This window comes from Penaeus chinensis, unplaced genomic scaffold, assembly GCF_019202785.1.
Source record: "Penaeus chinensis breed Huanghai No. 1 unplaced genomic scaffold, ASM1920278v2 CTG_6288, whole genome shotgun sequence".
NCBI lineage: Eukaryota > Metazoa > Arthropoda > Malacostraca > Decapoda > Penaeidae > Penaeus > Penaeus chinensis.
In genome coordinates this window covers 80,001-95,479 of record NW_025918454.1, presented here as the reverse complement: position 1 = coordinate 95,479, position 15,479 = coordinate 80,001, and the positions used below count along the sequence as shown (strand labels likewise).

The 15,479-nt window shown below is 33.0% G+C and overlaps 1 protein-coding gene across 1 annotated transcript; it reads left to right on the top strand.

Annotated features, from left to right (window-relative positions):
* Nucleotides 1-6,764: 6,764 nt before the first annotated feature.
* On the top strand, nucleotides 6,765-11,566 carry LOC125024830 (putative inhibitor of apoptosis). The gene is made up of 11 exons (XM_047612594.1): nucleotides 6,765-7,013; nucleotides 7,200-7,299; nucleotides 7,489-7,521; nucleotides 7,644-7,786; nucleotides 7,908-8,155; nucleotides 8,516-8,618; nucleotides 9,785-9,877; nucleotides 10,100-10,241; nucleotides 10,596-10,779; nucleotides 11,110-11,222; nucleotides 11,388-11,566. The coding sequence occupies exons 1-11, from the start codon at nucleotides 6,765-6,767 to the stop codon at nucleotides 11,564-11,566; spliced, it is 1,587 nt and encodes a 528-aa protein (XP_047468550.1).
* Nucleotides 11,567-15,479: the final 3,913 nt, after the last annotated feature.

Sequence of the window (15,479 nt, the reverse complement as noted above, 5' to 3'; positions counted from 1 at the left end):
CTAAATACTGAGATATATATATATATATATATATTCAATTGGTATATAACGATAAGATTCAAAAGATGTATAGAACAAGAAGAGAAAAATATCTGGAACAGCGTGAGAAGATAAGAGATGATCACAACAAAATGTTGATAGAGCTAAACCAAGTTAAGAAAAGGTGGACAGAATATAATACAAGTCTTTATTCAGAAGCGAATACAATAAAAAGACCAACATGGAGGAGATATATGATCGAGGGGCCAATAACGAGTAAAGAGATTAAACATGCAATAAAAAAGATAGAGATGGAAAATGAAATACTATATGATTATGTTTCTCTTGAAACAATTCAATCTTTAAAAGATTGTGAGCTTGTTGATATTGTTAATTATGTATATGATTCGAAAGTCCTTTTTGAGGAACTACTCGAGTCTATCCTCACGGTCCTACCCAAAAGATCTGAAACTATAAATGATAAAGTTGACAGAGTCATTATTCTAATGAGTTATGTAACGAAAATCGTTTTAAGAGTAATATTTACTCGGAATAGAACAATCATTAGAAAAAGGGACACAGATGAACAGTTTGGATATAGATTTGAAAAAGAAACAAGAAATGCAATTTTCTGTTTGAGAATGTTAATAGAAAAATCCATTGAAAAACAAAAAGACTTGTATATATGTTATATGAACTATGTGAAGCCGTTCACCTGTATAAAGTATGATAAACTGAAAGAATTGCAAGAGAAACTAGAGATCGATAGAAGAGATCGTAAATTAATAAGTAGCCTATACCATGATAAAAAAGTTGCCATCAATTTCCAAAGAGAATTGGATGACTGGGTAGAGATAAAGAAAGACTGTGAGTTATCACCAGATTTATTCAACATGTATAGCGAAGAAGCTCTCGATAAAATAAGGGCATGCGAGGGGGTCGATTTAGAGGGGACGAACTATAACAACTTTAGATATGCAGATAACATTGTTTTGATTGCAGACAGTGAAGAAAAACTTCAGAGAATATTGGATATTGTAACGAAGGAAAGTGAGCGAGTGGGATCAAAGATAAAATACCAGAAATGCCATGTGATGGCGACTAGCAAGAAAGTACATATACCGGAATGTTGTGTCACAGTAAACGGAGTACTAATTAAACAAGTGGATCATTTCAAATATTTAGGCAGTTGGATAACATCGGATGGTAGATCAGATACGGATATCAAATACAGGATCAATTTAGCCAAAAAAGCATTTATGGACATGAGAGAGATATTTTATACAAATAATCTAAACCTGGAAAATAAAATATTTTTATTGAACCATTATATATGGCCAGTATTGTTGTATGGATGCGAGTCGTGGACGATAACTAAACATATGGAAAAAAGGCTTGAAGCAATAGAAATATGGTTTTATAAAAAAATGATAAATAAAACAAAGATGCCGGATGAAGACATTTTGGACTCGATGGAAATAAAAAGACAGCTACTAGATAAGACCAGGTTAATAGATAAGATCAGGTTAACGCAATGGAATTTTATTGGATATGAACTTGGAAGAGAGGGAGGGATAGAAAAAAATATCATGGAAACTGAAATGGCAGGAAAAAGAGCAAGAGGTAGACAAAGATCTAAGATGTTAGACTGGATAACGAATGAATTCAATGTTAAAGATGGAGAGCAGTTGGGTATAATTATAGATAGTTGGAAAAGATTGAGAGAGGGAGGGAGGGAGTGAACTAATATAATCCATCTATACCATTATTCTATAATGATAATATATATGTATATATATAATAATAATATATATGTATATATATAATAATAATATATATATATATAATAATAATATATATATATAAAATAAAGATATAAATGTGAAAAGTCATTATCATCAACTTGTATGTCAATCAAGTTAATATATATATATATATTGTATATGTAAATAAAAAACAAGAGTATAAAACACAATTTTTTTATTTTAAACAAAATATAATATTATTGGTAATGTAGTCGTATTTGTGACCTTATAGATTTAGTCAATGGCGTAGTCGTATTTGTGACCTTATAGACTCATAAATTTTTTTAGTCAATGTTTCGGAATTATAACCATCATGATTGTAAATATCCTCTAGTTCCTGTCTCCTTTGTTCTATTATATTTAGAGTTGGTACTCTTCTCTTGTTGATGTTACCTTGAAATACCTTTTTAATGAGTAGAAGATGTTGAGGTTTAAATTTACTATCACGTTTTTTATATATTATAGGAATATCCTCATCCATAGTATTATTATTATTATTGTTATTATTATCATGGATAATACTAGTATTATTATTATTATTATTATCATGGATAATACTAGTGCCAGGTATAACACTATTATTAACATTTAAATTGTCGGCAATATCTTCATTTCTATCAGCCGTAGTGGTAGCGGTAGATATAATGATATCGTCATCAACGATATTTTCATTGTTGATAGGTTCCTCTTCGGCGGTCTCGATATTGTTGTCGTTTTCATCCCGTTCTTTCAGCTGGTCCCGCAACATTCGCGACAGGTGATTGGCCGTGTCGAGAGCGTGCCGATCGCGCTGCATGGCCTTGTAGTCGCGTTTGGCGGTCTTCACGCTGTGCTTGAGCAGCGACGCGGTCGCCTCCTGAATCCGATCGTCGCCCGCGCTGTGAACCTGCGTGGTCAGAAACTTTCTCACGCTCGCTATACGCAAGTCGGGCAGGTCGTACCGCTCGAAGAATTTCCGCATGAAACGCTGAATGTTGGCCAGGGAAAAGGGCGTGCCGCGGTTCGTCGAGAAAACGTAGTCCGACTTCCATGCCCTGTGCCGAATAAAGCTGACCAGCATGCCGTGCTCGGTGGCGGTTAGTCCAATCTGGTAGGGACCGTACAGCGACGATGTCTTGTGCTGCTTGACTTTGACGATGACGCCGTCGGACGTGTCGATCGCCTCCAGCACTTCGCTGACGAGCAGGTTTCGCACGACGCCCGTTCTCGCTCCCGCTCTGATGATCAGGGGCCAGGCGAGCGCGGCGTGGATCAGGTCGATACTGCATTCGGCCAGGGTCGCTCGCGGTCGTTCGATCAGGCCGTTCACGACATCCCGATGCTTCGCACAGCGGATCAGGGGTCCCATCTCGCCGATCGTGGGCACGTACTCGGCCACCTTTCTATTCATGTTCTCCAGGTCGCCCCTCTTGCGGCACAATCTGGAATAGAAGGCATGTTCGCGCTTGGTCAGCTCGCACAGGGGATGGTTGACCTCGGCACACGCCCATTCGAGGAAACGCTTGAGATGTCCCAGGATGACGTTGATGCTCATGTGCTTGTAGCGCCGGCTCCCGCTCCAGCGCGGCGTACAACAGCTCGTAAGATCGCTTGACCGTCCGGTGCTCGATCAGGTCCATGACGGTCAGCGAATGCCGCGCCAGGATCTCGATCACCAGTCGCATGTTGCGCAGCATGCCTCGCTCGTCCACGGTCAGTCCTCCCCGCGATTCGTGACCGATCCACGCCTGCACCGACAGCGGAATCTTGGCCAGGCCCTCTCTCCTCGCCCGGTTCGCTTGCCGCCGGGCCGCGGACGGGGCGCGGAGACGCTCGGCGTTCGTGCCCAGCGCCGATCGGTACGCGTCGCTGCCCGGCTCTAGTCCGTGCATGTTCTGCAGGTGGCACTTCATGTGCCGCACGCCCTTGCCGCAAATGTTACAATTGCTCAGACGGAGGCCGGCGGCGACAGAGGCGTGTTGCGACGTTCTCGCCTCGCTGTATTTTATCTCGAGGTCCCTTCCCGTCATTTTATGCACGTCCCTCATATGCCTCTTCAATTTCACATATTGCTGCCAAATATAAAGAAAATTATAAGAGTTATTAAAAATATACAATATAAGAAAATATATCATTATTTTATATATATATATATATATAAATATATGTCTCATATATGAATATCTTTACCTTGCTGCAAATGATGCAAATTAACTTGTTGGTGTCTATTTTTGGTCCATCCAATATCTTTTTCACCTGTTTTTCTTTGGCACTCGGTGTTAATCTGCCGGACGGTTTCTTTGAAACATATACAATATCCTGAAATATTATAATAGTTAAAATATTATCAATAAAAATAACAATAAGATTGATATATAGCTTTAAAAATATCATATTTAGATTATTAATAAACTATTAAAAACTAACCTCTTGTTCATTGTCTTCATTTGTATCATCATCATCAATAACATTAGATGATATAACAGTGGGATCAGCAGAGGTAGCAGTAGAGTTGGTAGCAGAGACAGCAGTAGGATGAATAATACTAGCAGTAGAATCGGTTGGAGCAGCAACAAAAATAGAAGTGGAATCGGTTGGAGCAGTAGAGGTAGTAACAATAGGGGTAACCTGTAAATAAAATAAAAATATGATAATACCAACACTATATAATTAGAAGAATATGCCAATATTATAAGAATATACCAATATTATAAGAATATACCAATATTATAAGAATATACCAATATTATAAGAATATACCAATATTATAAGAATATACCAATATTATAAGAATATACCAATATTAGAAGAATATACCAATATTAGAAGAATATACCAATATTATAAGAATATACCAATATTAGAAGAATATACCAATATTAGAAGAATATACCAATATTAGAAGAATATACCAATATTATAAGAATATATCCAATATTATAAGAATATACCAATATTAGAAGAATATACCAATATTATAAGAATATACCAATATTAGAAGAATATACCAATATTATAGTAATGTGACTATATCAATATTACATCATAATATAATAATATTAACACAATGAATAATTTTCATTAGCCATGGGCAAAGCATATTTCTAAATCATAAAAATAATATTATCAAATTAAATAATTAATATGGCTGACTTCGTCAAATTATATACAACTAATTAAAATATCTTTAGGAATATGAATATAAGAATACAGAATTAAATGAATAATATGGCCGGCATCGTCAAATTATAAACAATCTATTATTTGAAATATCTTTACAAATATAGAATGAAATAGTTAATACGGCTTCGTCAAATTATATACAACTAATTGAAACATCTTTAGGAATATGAATATAAGAATACAGAATTAAATGAATAATATGGCCGGCATCGTCAAATTATAATATAAACAATCTATTATTTGAAATATCTTTAAAAATATAGAATGAAATAGTTAATACGGCTTCGTCAAATTATATACAACTAATTGAAACATCTTTAGGAATATGAATATAAGAATACAGAATTAAATGAATAATATGGCCGGCTTCGTCAAATTATAAACAATCTATTATTTGAAATATCTTTAAAAATATAGAATGAAATAGTTAATACGGCTACGTCGAATTATAAACAACCAATTTTGAAATATCAATAAGAAATTGAATATATAAATAAACAACTAATTAAAGTATCTTTAAGAATTAAATAACTAATATAGCTTCGTTAAATGTCGACCTTTATAAATAAAAGATATACTATTTCAAGAAAAGAAGAAATATAAATCACCAATCGGAATATCATTGATAAATATACAAGCAAATAAAATAACATCATATGCTTCGTTAATTGTCGACCTTTATAAAAAAAAAAAATGTAAATTCTTCGCTAATCACCAATTAATATATCACTGATAATATAAACATACGGGATATGGCTTCGTTAAATGTCAACCTACTTTTATCTTTTGTTTTCTTAATTTTAAGAAATATTACTATTTATAATTCTTTCTAAACCACCAATTGAAACATTAACAAATGTATAAATTATTTTTAATAACCTCCCATGAACTTATTGGACTTGTCTATAACTTCACATAATCTTACCTTTGCAGGATCCTTCCTTGGTTTACTATTTAACGAAATAGAATCCATTAGCTCTAACGTTATCCGAAGTCGTACACTTTTGAAATCAGCAGATACAATATTCGGTCTCTGAATAACCAGCCCCTGACATTAACCCACCTGCGCGAAAACTTACCCTCCCCCCATATTGGCAAAAAAATAACGGACATTTTTAACCAAGTCTAACTATATAACGAGACTATTTTACCGACAAACAATCGTTACAGTTACCTACCGGTAATTTAACGGACACCCCAATATGCCTAATTGTATAACGAGGCAATTTTACCGACAAACAATCGTTATATAGATATTCACTACCCACCATAGACATTTTAACAAGCTTATTTGTATAACTAGACCATTTTACCGACTAATTGTTTTCGAACAAATGTACCGAGAAGCTTATCCGTGTAACAAGACTGGTATATCAACAAAATATACATATCAAGAAAAAGAGAATATAGTAATTATTCTTTTATATATATATATATATATATATATATATATATATATACACGATATAGTTAATAATAAATAATATATAATATATTATATATTAGCGCATATTAATAAAAAGAGAATATAGTAATATATTACTTATAAAAGATTTATCCTCTCGCATAAGTCATTGAGATGAGCGGCATCGCCTAAAAATATATATACACTAAGCTCGACAAAATATTTATACTACAGATATTGTTTGTGTGCTAGATCGAATAGAGTGTATCGATTAGTAGTAAATACTAGATGATACGGTGATATAAGAAGACTAAATATAATATTACGGTGATATAAGAAGACTAAATATAATATACTATAAATGGAACAACCCCAGTGGTGATATCAGTCATAATGATGCAGAATATATAAGGATGGAAAAGGAACAAGATAGACACGATACATTTAGATCTATTCAAGATATTATTCATGCAACACATCATCCAAGAGTCTTTGCCAGAGCTGGCTTTTACAAATATGATCAATCGGTGATCTGCTTCAAGTGTAACTTGAAAATAGATATTAGCGAGATCAACAAAGTGAATGATATTGTGGAATATCATACAACGAAGAATCCGGAATGTATATTTGCTCGAAATTTACCTCCACTTCCAAGATCAAAAGTAATTGAACAATTTAATACTGATCTAAGATATGAAGTGAAAAGATTGGAGACTTTTATAGATTGGCCAGATACATTGACGGAACCCAAGGATTTAGCCGCAGCTGGCTTTTTTTATAGAAGAAAAGGCAATGATTGTATTTGTTATTATTGTGGAATATGTGTGACTATTTCACCTACACAACAGCTTGGATCACAGTATCCTATAATGACTATGCATGGCCAATCCAACCCTAACTGTAAATTTGCACAAGGTGAAGCTGTTGGCAATGTTCCTATTTCTATAGGTAAGATTTTAGATAAAATTTTAAATAGTCATGATAGTGGCAAGATTTATGATGAAGTAGCTACCTCCTCGATAAACAACAGTTCTGAACCATTTCACAAAGAATATATAACACCGAAGTGTCGTGAACAAACTCTTGATAAATGGCCTCTGCTAGATCCCATTATACGAATGCCAATTATACCAATAGCAAGTATAGCAGAAGCTGGCTTCTTCTATAAAGGTAACTATATATATATATATATATATATATATATATATATCCATTCTGAATATATGAAGCAATAGATATAATATTATATATCTTTTCAGGATACCTTAATATTTCATATATCTATATTCCAGGATACCGTGATCATGTTTATTGCTTCCACTGCAATCTCGGTATATGTAATTGGGAAAGGAATGATAACCCATGGATACTACATGCTATGTATAATCCCGATTGTCCCTATATTCGAAAATTGGGTTATGCTGCTATCGAACAGGTAAGATATATACATATATATATATATATATATATATAGAAACTCAATATATATTGTTTTATAACGGATTCTTTCGATGTGATATTTTCTTTTTATTTATATAATACTTTCTCTTTTTAAGGCAAAGAGGGAAAAACGGTTGATGTACAAGAAACCTGCTCCACATAGTCCTGTAACGGAAAATGATTGGGATATTCTTATGGGTTTGGATATCACGAAAAAATTGCAGATATCAGAATACCCCACTTGTGCTATTAAAGATTGTCTCAAGGATCAAATTATGAAATATAGAAAACCATTTTGTACTATACAAGAATGTATTATGGCAATAAGACTGAAAATTACATCATATGGTAAAATGGATACGGGGTCTGTCAACAAGAAATGTAACATGGATATTATTGAAAATTATCATGCATTATATTCTATAATGTTGTTTTTAATAGATATTGAATCACTTGTTTCGAATAGGAAAGTGGATATCAGAAATATTTCTTTGGTCAACAGGAATGATTCAATTCAAATAGTCAAACAATTACCCCGTGATCCTTTAACTTTGAGGTATCAATATCAATATTCCTATAATGTGCCATATATTTCAGACTCTAATGACTTTATATTTAAAAAAGAATATCACAGCTTAATGAATGTATTAAATTGCCCATGCATAATTTCTATACTAAACATATGGTTCAAAAATAAAGATATAAACCATATCCCTTTGTTTAGATTATGGGATCGTATCATTGACTATGCAAAAGATAAAAATTATCTATTACCCAACATTAAGCATGATATAAATGAAGATAATGAAGCTCAAGATGATAAGGCTGTACTACATATATCTGAGAACCATAACCCAACATATTGTCAACAAGATAAGAGTGAAGGATCAAAAAAAATAACAACTCGGAAGAAGAGAGGTAAGATTATTGTTTTTGTAATTTATTTGATTAAAAAAATTATATATATTATGATATATCTATGCAATATATATATATATATATATATATAAATTTGAATTATTTTTCAGATTCACCTGATGATGATGATGATGCTGAAACTGTTAAAGAATCCTTGTGCAAGGTTTGTTTGAATAATAATATAGAATTATTTACCTCTCCTTGTAATCATATAACATGCTGCAAAAAGTGTATATTAATACAGTCAACATGTCTTATTTGTAACAAGAAGAATAAAAATACCTATATACCTTCTATGACCACTATATATTCAAAATATAAATTGTAAAACTATATATATATATATATATATATATATATATGAATATAGAAATATTCTTTAAATGTTATAGGTAAATAAATGTATTTTTGTACAAATACATATATGATTATGTATATGGGAATATAAGTTTATTTTTTTGTAGAAATATATTTTTGTACAAATACATATATGATTATGTATATGGGAATATAAGTTTATTTTTGTAGAAATAGTTATTTATATATCATATAATATAGAATATCCATTCATATGAGCAGTTGGGTTATATATATTGTATATTAAGATAATGTATATTGTATTAAGAAAATGTCTATTCACAATATGGATAATATTGATATGAAGAGTGAATTCAATCGAAGAAAGACTTTTGAATACAATTGCTCATATGCCATTCATCCAAAAATACTTGCAAAGGCTGGCTTTATAAAATGTAACTCATATATAACTTGTATTGAATGCCATATATGTATTGATCTAAATACTATCAATATATCAGATGATATTGTAAAAATACATAAAATAAAAAATCCAGATTGTTTACTTGCACAAAATATGCCTCCTCTTCCAAGATCAAAGACATTTGAAAATAATTTCGATTCAATTACTGGATTGCCGACCGATTTAAGATATGAAATAAAAAGATTAGAATCTTTCATTGATTGGCCAAATAAAAGAATACAATCCAAAGATTTATCCGCTGCTGGGTTCTTCTATTCAAGAAACACAAATTGTTGTATTTGTTTTCATTGTCAGGAACATATACAATTTTCTGATGATACATCTGTGACTATAAGGGATATACACTTGAAGAAAAATCCCGATTGTAGGTTTGCACAGGGTAAACCAGTTGGCAATATACCCATATATATGAGTGATATTATAAACAAAATTGATATTATAAACAAAATTAAGAAGAATAACCAAGAAAATGGATCGGAGACCGAGGTACCAAAGATGAGAAATCAAGCCATGGATTCTTATAGATATGTTGGTCCATTATACGATGACTATATAACAAGAAATAAACGATTGCAAAGTTTTTCAAATTGGCCTCTTCGCAATTATCAGAGCCCAGAATTACTAGTAGAAGCTGGATTCTATCATATTGGAATTAGTGATCATGTTCAATGCTTCCATTGTGGCGTTGGTCTTCGCAACTGGGAATGGGACGATGATCCTTGGGAGCTACATGCTAAATGGAATCCTGATTGTATTTATGTAAAACTTATCAATAAAGTCAGAGTAGAAGAGTCTTATATACCATTAAAAGGTACCTTAAATATTAGTCAAGATCAACATGATCGATTGGAGATAACGAAACAGGATTGGAATAATCTTTTGGGTTTGGATTATACTAGAAACCTAATAATACAAGGGTTCCCTGTCATTGCCGTCAGAGATGCGCTCCGTGATCAAATTTTACAAACCGGCATACCGTTTTCCAGTGAAGTCGAATGTGTTTCAGCCGTACGGACAAAAATCGAATCGTATAAAAATATAGATAGAAATGACAACGATGATATTGCTAATTTGAAACCAGAATGTCTTGTAAATTATCAAACAGTATATGCTGTCATGAGATTTACACAGATGATTACAAAAAAGAAATATGAATCTTCTTATCCTATCGACAATACTGAAGATCCTATTTATTTATTTAAACAGTCAACATTTATCTCTAATATAGATCCTAATATTCCTGAATATGGTCACGAAATTTTCTTTAAGCTTCCCTATCCCGATCATAGGTACAACTATCATTTGGAGAGTGAGTATCGTAAGATACTAAGCGAGCTCAACACTTATGAGATTGCTTCTCGAATAATTCCGTTTCTAAATGAACAACAAAGCGCATCCGCATCCTTAACTTTAATATGGGACTATTTGATAAAACAGAATAAGAGAACGACTGAAAATATATCAAATGCTAATGCAAATACAGACACATTAAATGATTTAGGGGAAAATGTCTTAGATGAACTAGTAGGTAATGGAATTACAATTATACCTTTTGCGTCCTATATGAATGAAAATGATTTAATATTTCAAAGTCAAATGTATATATTAAATATTGATAGGATTCTTACTCATCAAAATTATAACATTGTAAGAAGACCTGAAATACAATCCGAGTATCCTCAACGAGATGAAAATATCGAGATGAAAAACTTGTCACGGATAGAACAAGAAGGTAATGTATTATTCATCAGTTGAATATTATATATATATATATATATATATATAATATTCATTATATATCAATATTAATCTTTTAATATACTAACGACTCTGGTTATATCAAAGTCAAATATGCCTTGATGATCAATATTAATATTGTTCCTTTTATTTCTTTCAGATAAACATGATCATACAGATGAGAAGCGACTATGTAAAGTGTGCATGACTGATGAAGTGGACGTGGTGATTCTCCCCTGCGATCACATGGTCTGCTGTGCTAAATGCTTATTAACCCAGTCAAAGTGCCCTATCTGTAGAGGGACAATTGAAAAAGTTGTTAAACCAATTTTACTTTAATGTTACTATATATCAACCTATTGTTTATTTATGAAACTAAACCATATATTATTTAATGGTTTTCTAAATAAAAGATATCCATATTGTGAAAATGAAATAAATATTTACTTAAATCATATTTGTATTATGAACCTGGGCCAAAATATAGGGATATTAAAATATCAATACGAATATATAATAATAAGGTTTTAATGAAAAGTTACTTTTACAATAATTTAATATTGAAACATACAAACAATCACATATATAGGGGGTAAAATATATTATTTTCTAATTTGGTATATTTCTTATATATCAACATATAGTCATTTTAGTAATACCGATACATCTCGACAGTTTGTCATTATAGTAATTGCACCATATTTTGACATAGTTCAATGTTCTCTTGACATAGTCGAATTGCTTTTGTCAGATAATTATTATATTTTTTCACTCGTTCATCCATGTGACCAACTCGTATTTTCAACTTTTCTATTTGAATATTCTGATTTTTATTCATTTGTTTTAACTCATTTATATCCTCAACAATAGTTTGATTCAGAGTTTCCTCTTTAAATGACTCTTGGGGTGATGACATTGTTCTTTCATTTTGAAGATCTTGTTCTTTAAAATGTTTGCGCTTTTGGGGGATCTTTTGAGATTGCTGAGTTTTGATAATTGACGCACGGTCAGGTGCTGGTTGTAATCTTAGCGAACCGTTGACTAAGGAATCCTCATTACTCCTCTGATTAAGGAATGAGGGTGATACTATTGCCCCGTTTATAGTCGATACAGAGGCATGAGAATCAGATACTTGTTGCATGTGCATCGAGTCGTTGACATCGGGTTCTGTATTATCTATTTGAATAGGAATAGGGTTTGATACTGTTGCCCCGTTTGTAGTCGATACAGAGGCATGAGAATCAGATACTTGTTGCATGTGCATCGAGTCGTTGACATCGGGTTCTGTATTATCTATTTGAATAGGAATAGGGTTTGATACTGTTGCCCCGTTTGTAGTCGATACAGAGGCATGAGAATCAGATACTTGTTGCATGTGCATCGAGTCGTTGACATCGGGTTCTGTATTATCTATTTGAATAGGAATAGGGTTTGATACTGTTGCCCCGTTTGTAGTCGATACAGAGGCATGAGAATCAGATACTTGTTGCATGTGCATCGAGTCGTTGACATCGGGTTCTGTATTATCTATTTGAATAGGAATAGGGTTTGATACTGTTGCCCCGTTTGTAGTCGATACAGAGGCATGAGAATCAGATACTTGTTGCATGTGCATCGAGTCGTTGACATCGGGTTCTGTATTATCTATTTGAATAGGAATAGGGTTTGATACTGTTGCCATGTTTATAGACTGTAAAGATATAAGAACTAATGTTCTAATTTTATTAGACATATATTAACTTTAACCCCCCTCCAGCACTAGTATTAAAATATCACATCCTGTTTATCAAGACATAAAATGTTTACAAAAGTAAAGATATTAATATCAATATATATTTATATATAATAGGTTTAATGAATATATATTAGGTTTAATGAAAAGTGTTTATATATAATCTCCCTTCATCTGGTTAATATATTCTCTTCAGATATCTCCTTATCATAATATGGTATATTTATATATATATATATATATATATATATATATATATATATATATATATAGAGAGAGAGAGAGAGAGAGAGAGAGAGAGAGGATAAAGGTAAAATAATTATATATAACAATTCTAATGATAACAATTCTAATGGTATTATTTTTATTTTATTTTACAATATTATTAAAAGTATATCTCTATATATACCCATATCTACACTACCACCAATTTGGAAGAAAATATTTTATATAAATTGACTTTACAAGGACCACTCGAGTCAAAGGCCAAAGTAATAGAGAATTATATGATCCTGTATATCTCTCTAATTTATTAAATACTTTTCTAATTATTATATAATATTTGTATACAATTTATATTTCTTGTATCAAGAAGTGATACACTGTTATATGTCCACTAGTTATAGTAGTCAATTTGCATCTCTTTACTATAGTCGGTCGTAGTTGTTCACTTGGATCTTTTCAACTAAATTATTTTTATCCATCAATAATGGTCTCAATTTATCGTAAGTGAAATATGGGCCGCCAGGAAAATCCACCAATTTAATGGAATTAAGATGCTTGAGTGGTTGCAAGATTTTAAGCAGATATTCATGTGATGGCATGTCCCTCGAGTCTAATTGCCTCTTGTCAAACTGTATATGTATTTTGCTGATATTGGTTGCACCATCTAGAAGGTATGAAATAAAAGCCTTGCCAATATGCCAATCGCCGCTAAATGGCGATATCGCACCATCGGTTCTTTTGCCGATTGGTCGTGTCAGTTTTAGCTTCTTTAGAAATGGGAAAGTAATTCGGCTACCATTTGGTCTTTTCAATTGTCCTTCCCTCGAGATGCATGAACGCGAGATTTTGAGTACCTCGAGAACGGGACACGCATCCGCTAAGGCGGAGAAAAAGTTGTAGTTTAGGTCATGGACTTCTGTAAACTCGAGGACAGTCAAGTCTCTAAGAGGACCATCCTTCAAGAGAACGTTATTTAGACTGTGATCGCTAAGTTGAAACTCGAATATTTTCAATGTGCATATATTCGGTATATTTTGTAAGGCCTGATCAAGGAATAGTGGTCCTCCTCCCAGACTGAGATTTTTAACATTTGGACATGTATCGATCAAATCCAACAAATTATTACTGGTCAAGCGTCTCTTGGTCGCGACCAGACCCATATCTTTATTTCGGATTTCGTGCGATGTATCCAGGTAATACTTTTCCATCCAAGTGTCTAGGTATGTGAGCGCAAGTTTTTTCTTGACTTTCCCTTCATCCTCTTTTCTCAGTTTGATGATGGCAGGTATTATGGACTCATGGAAGAGAAACTTCAGTTTTGAGAGAGTCTTCAGTAGAATATACACCTTTTCCGTTTCGTCAGTGTTGCTACTATCAAACAACCAGAGGTATTCGAGGGCTTTACAATGTGACAACTGTTCAATCCCACTCGTATTGCCCTTGAGTGCCTTTCCATTGTAAAAAATTCGTAATTCTCTTAAAGTCCGGCAATGATGAGCTATGGGACTGATAGCCCAGTGATAAGAGTGATCCTTCATATAATTGGGGATGAGGGTCAGCGACTGCAAATGGTGAAGTTTCGCAATCATATCGGTGAAGCGTTGCATATCCGTATGATGTACAGGTATCTCACACATGTTCAGGGTTCTCAGAGTTGAACAATGAGATATTTTCTCATATAAATTACTACACTTTTTCATCCATTCAGCAGTTTGAAATTTGGTCACGCCAGGCAACAGTAGCAGTTCTAGGACAATGGATTTTGCGTTATCCGGAATAAAACGCGCGTGCCAAGAAGATTGTAATAGATCAACATAATCATTTAACAAATGTTGAGGGATTTTAGATATATAGTTTTTTAATTTCTCAAGTTTCATTTTCATCTCATCATCAGTTTTTGAATTACTGATTGCACGTATGGCCGTAAACGTAATCTCCAAATTCTTCTGGAGAGAATCATATTGGTGAATTGGCGTCCCCTTCTTCTTCTTCGGATATCTACCCGTATAACCTACCGGCTCTGTCCCTTTTGCTAATCCCTCTATGGGATTATCAATGTCAACATATATGTTTGGCATTCTTCACTGTATTTTGTATTCCCTTGGGTCACTTATCCGTGGTGCAGCTTTGAGCCACTCATCTGTGGTGCAGCTAATGAGATCACCAATGACGTTGTAGACGTTAATATTTTCATCGATGATTCATCATCCAGTCTTGCGGATGTCACATCCGGTGCTTGTGGTTTATCAAGGACAGGATATATATATATATATTTATTTTTAAAACTAACACTGG

Excerpts from the sequence above, each read along its gene's own strand:
- LOC125024830 (XM_047612594.1), top strand. The coding sequence starts at position 6,765 with ATGGAAAAGGAACAAGATAGACACGATACATTTAGATCTATTCAAGAT. Across the intron at positions 8,156-8,515 it reads TATGGTAAAATGGATACGGG|ATTATGGGATCGTATCATTG; the intron begins GTCTGTCAACAA and ends CCCTTTGTTTAG. Across the intron at positions 10,242-10,595 it reads TGCTAAATGGAATCCTGATT|TATATGCTGTCATGAGATTT; the intron begins GTATTTATGTAA and ends ATTATCAAACAG.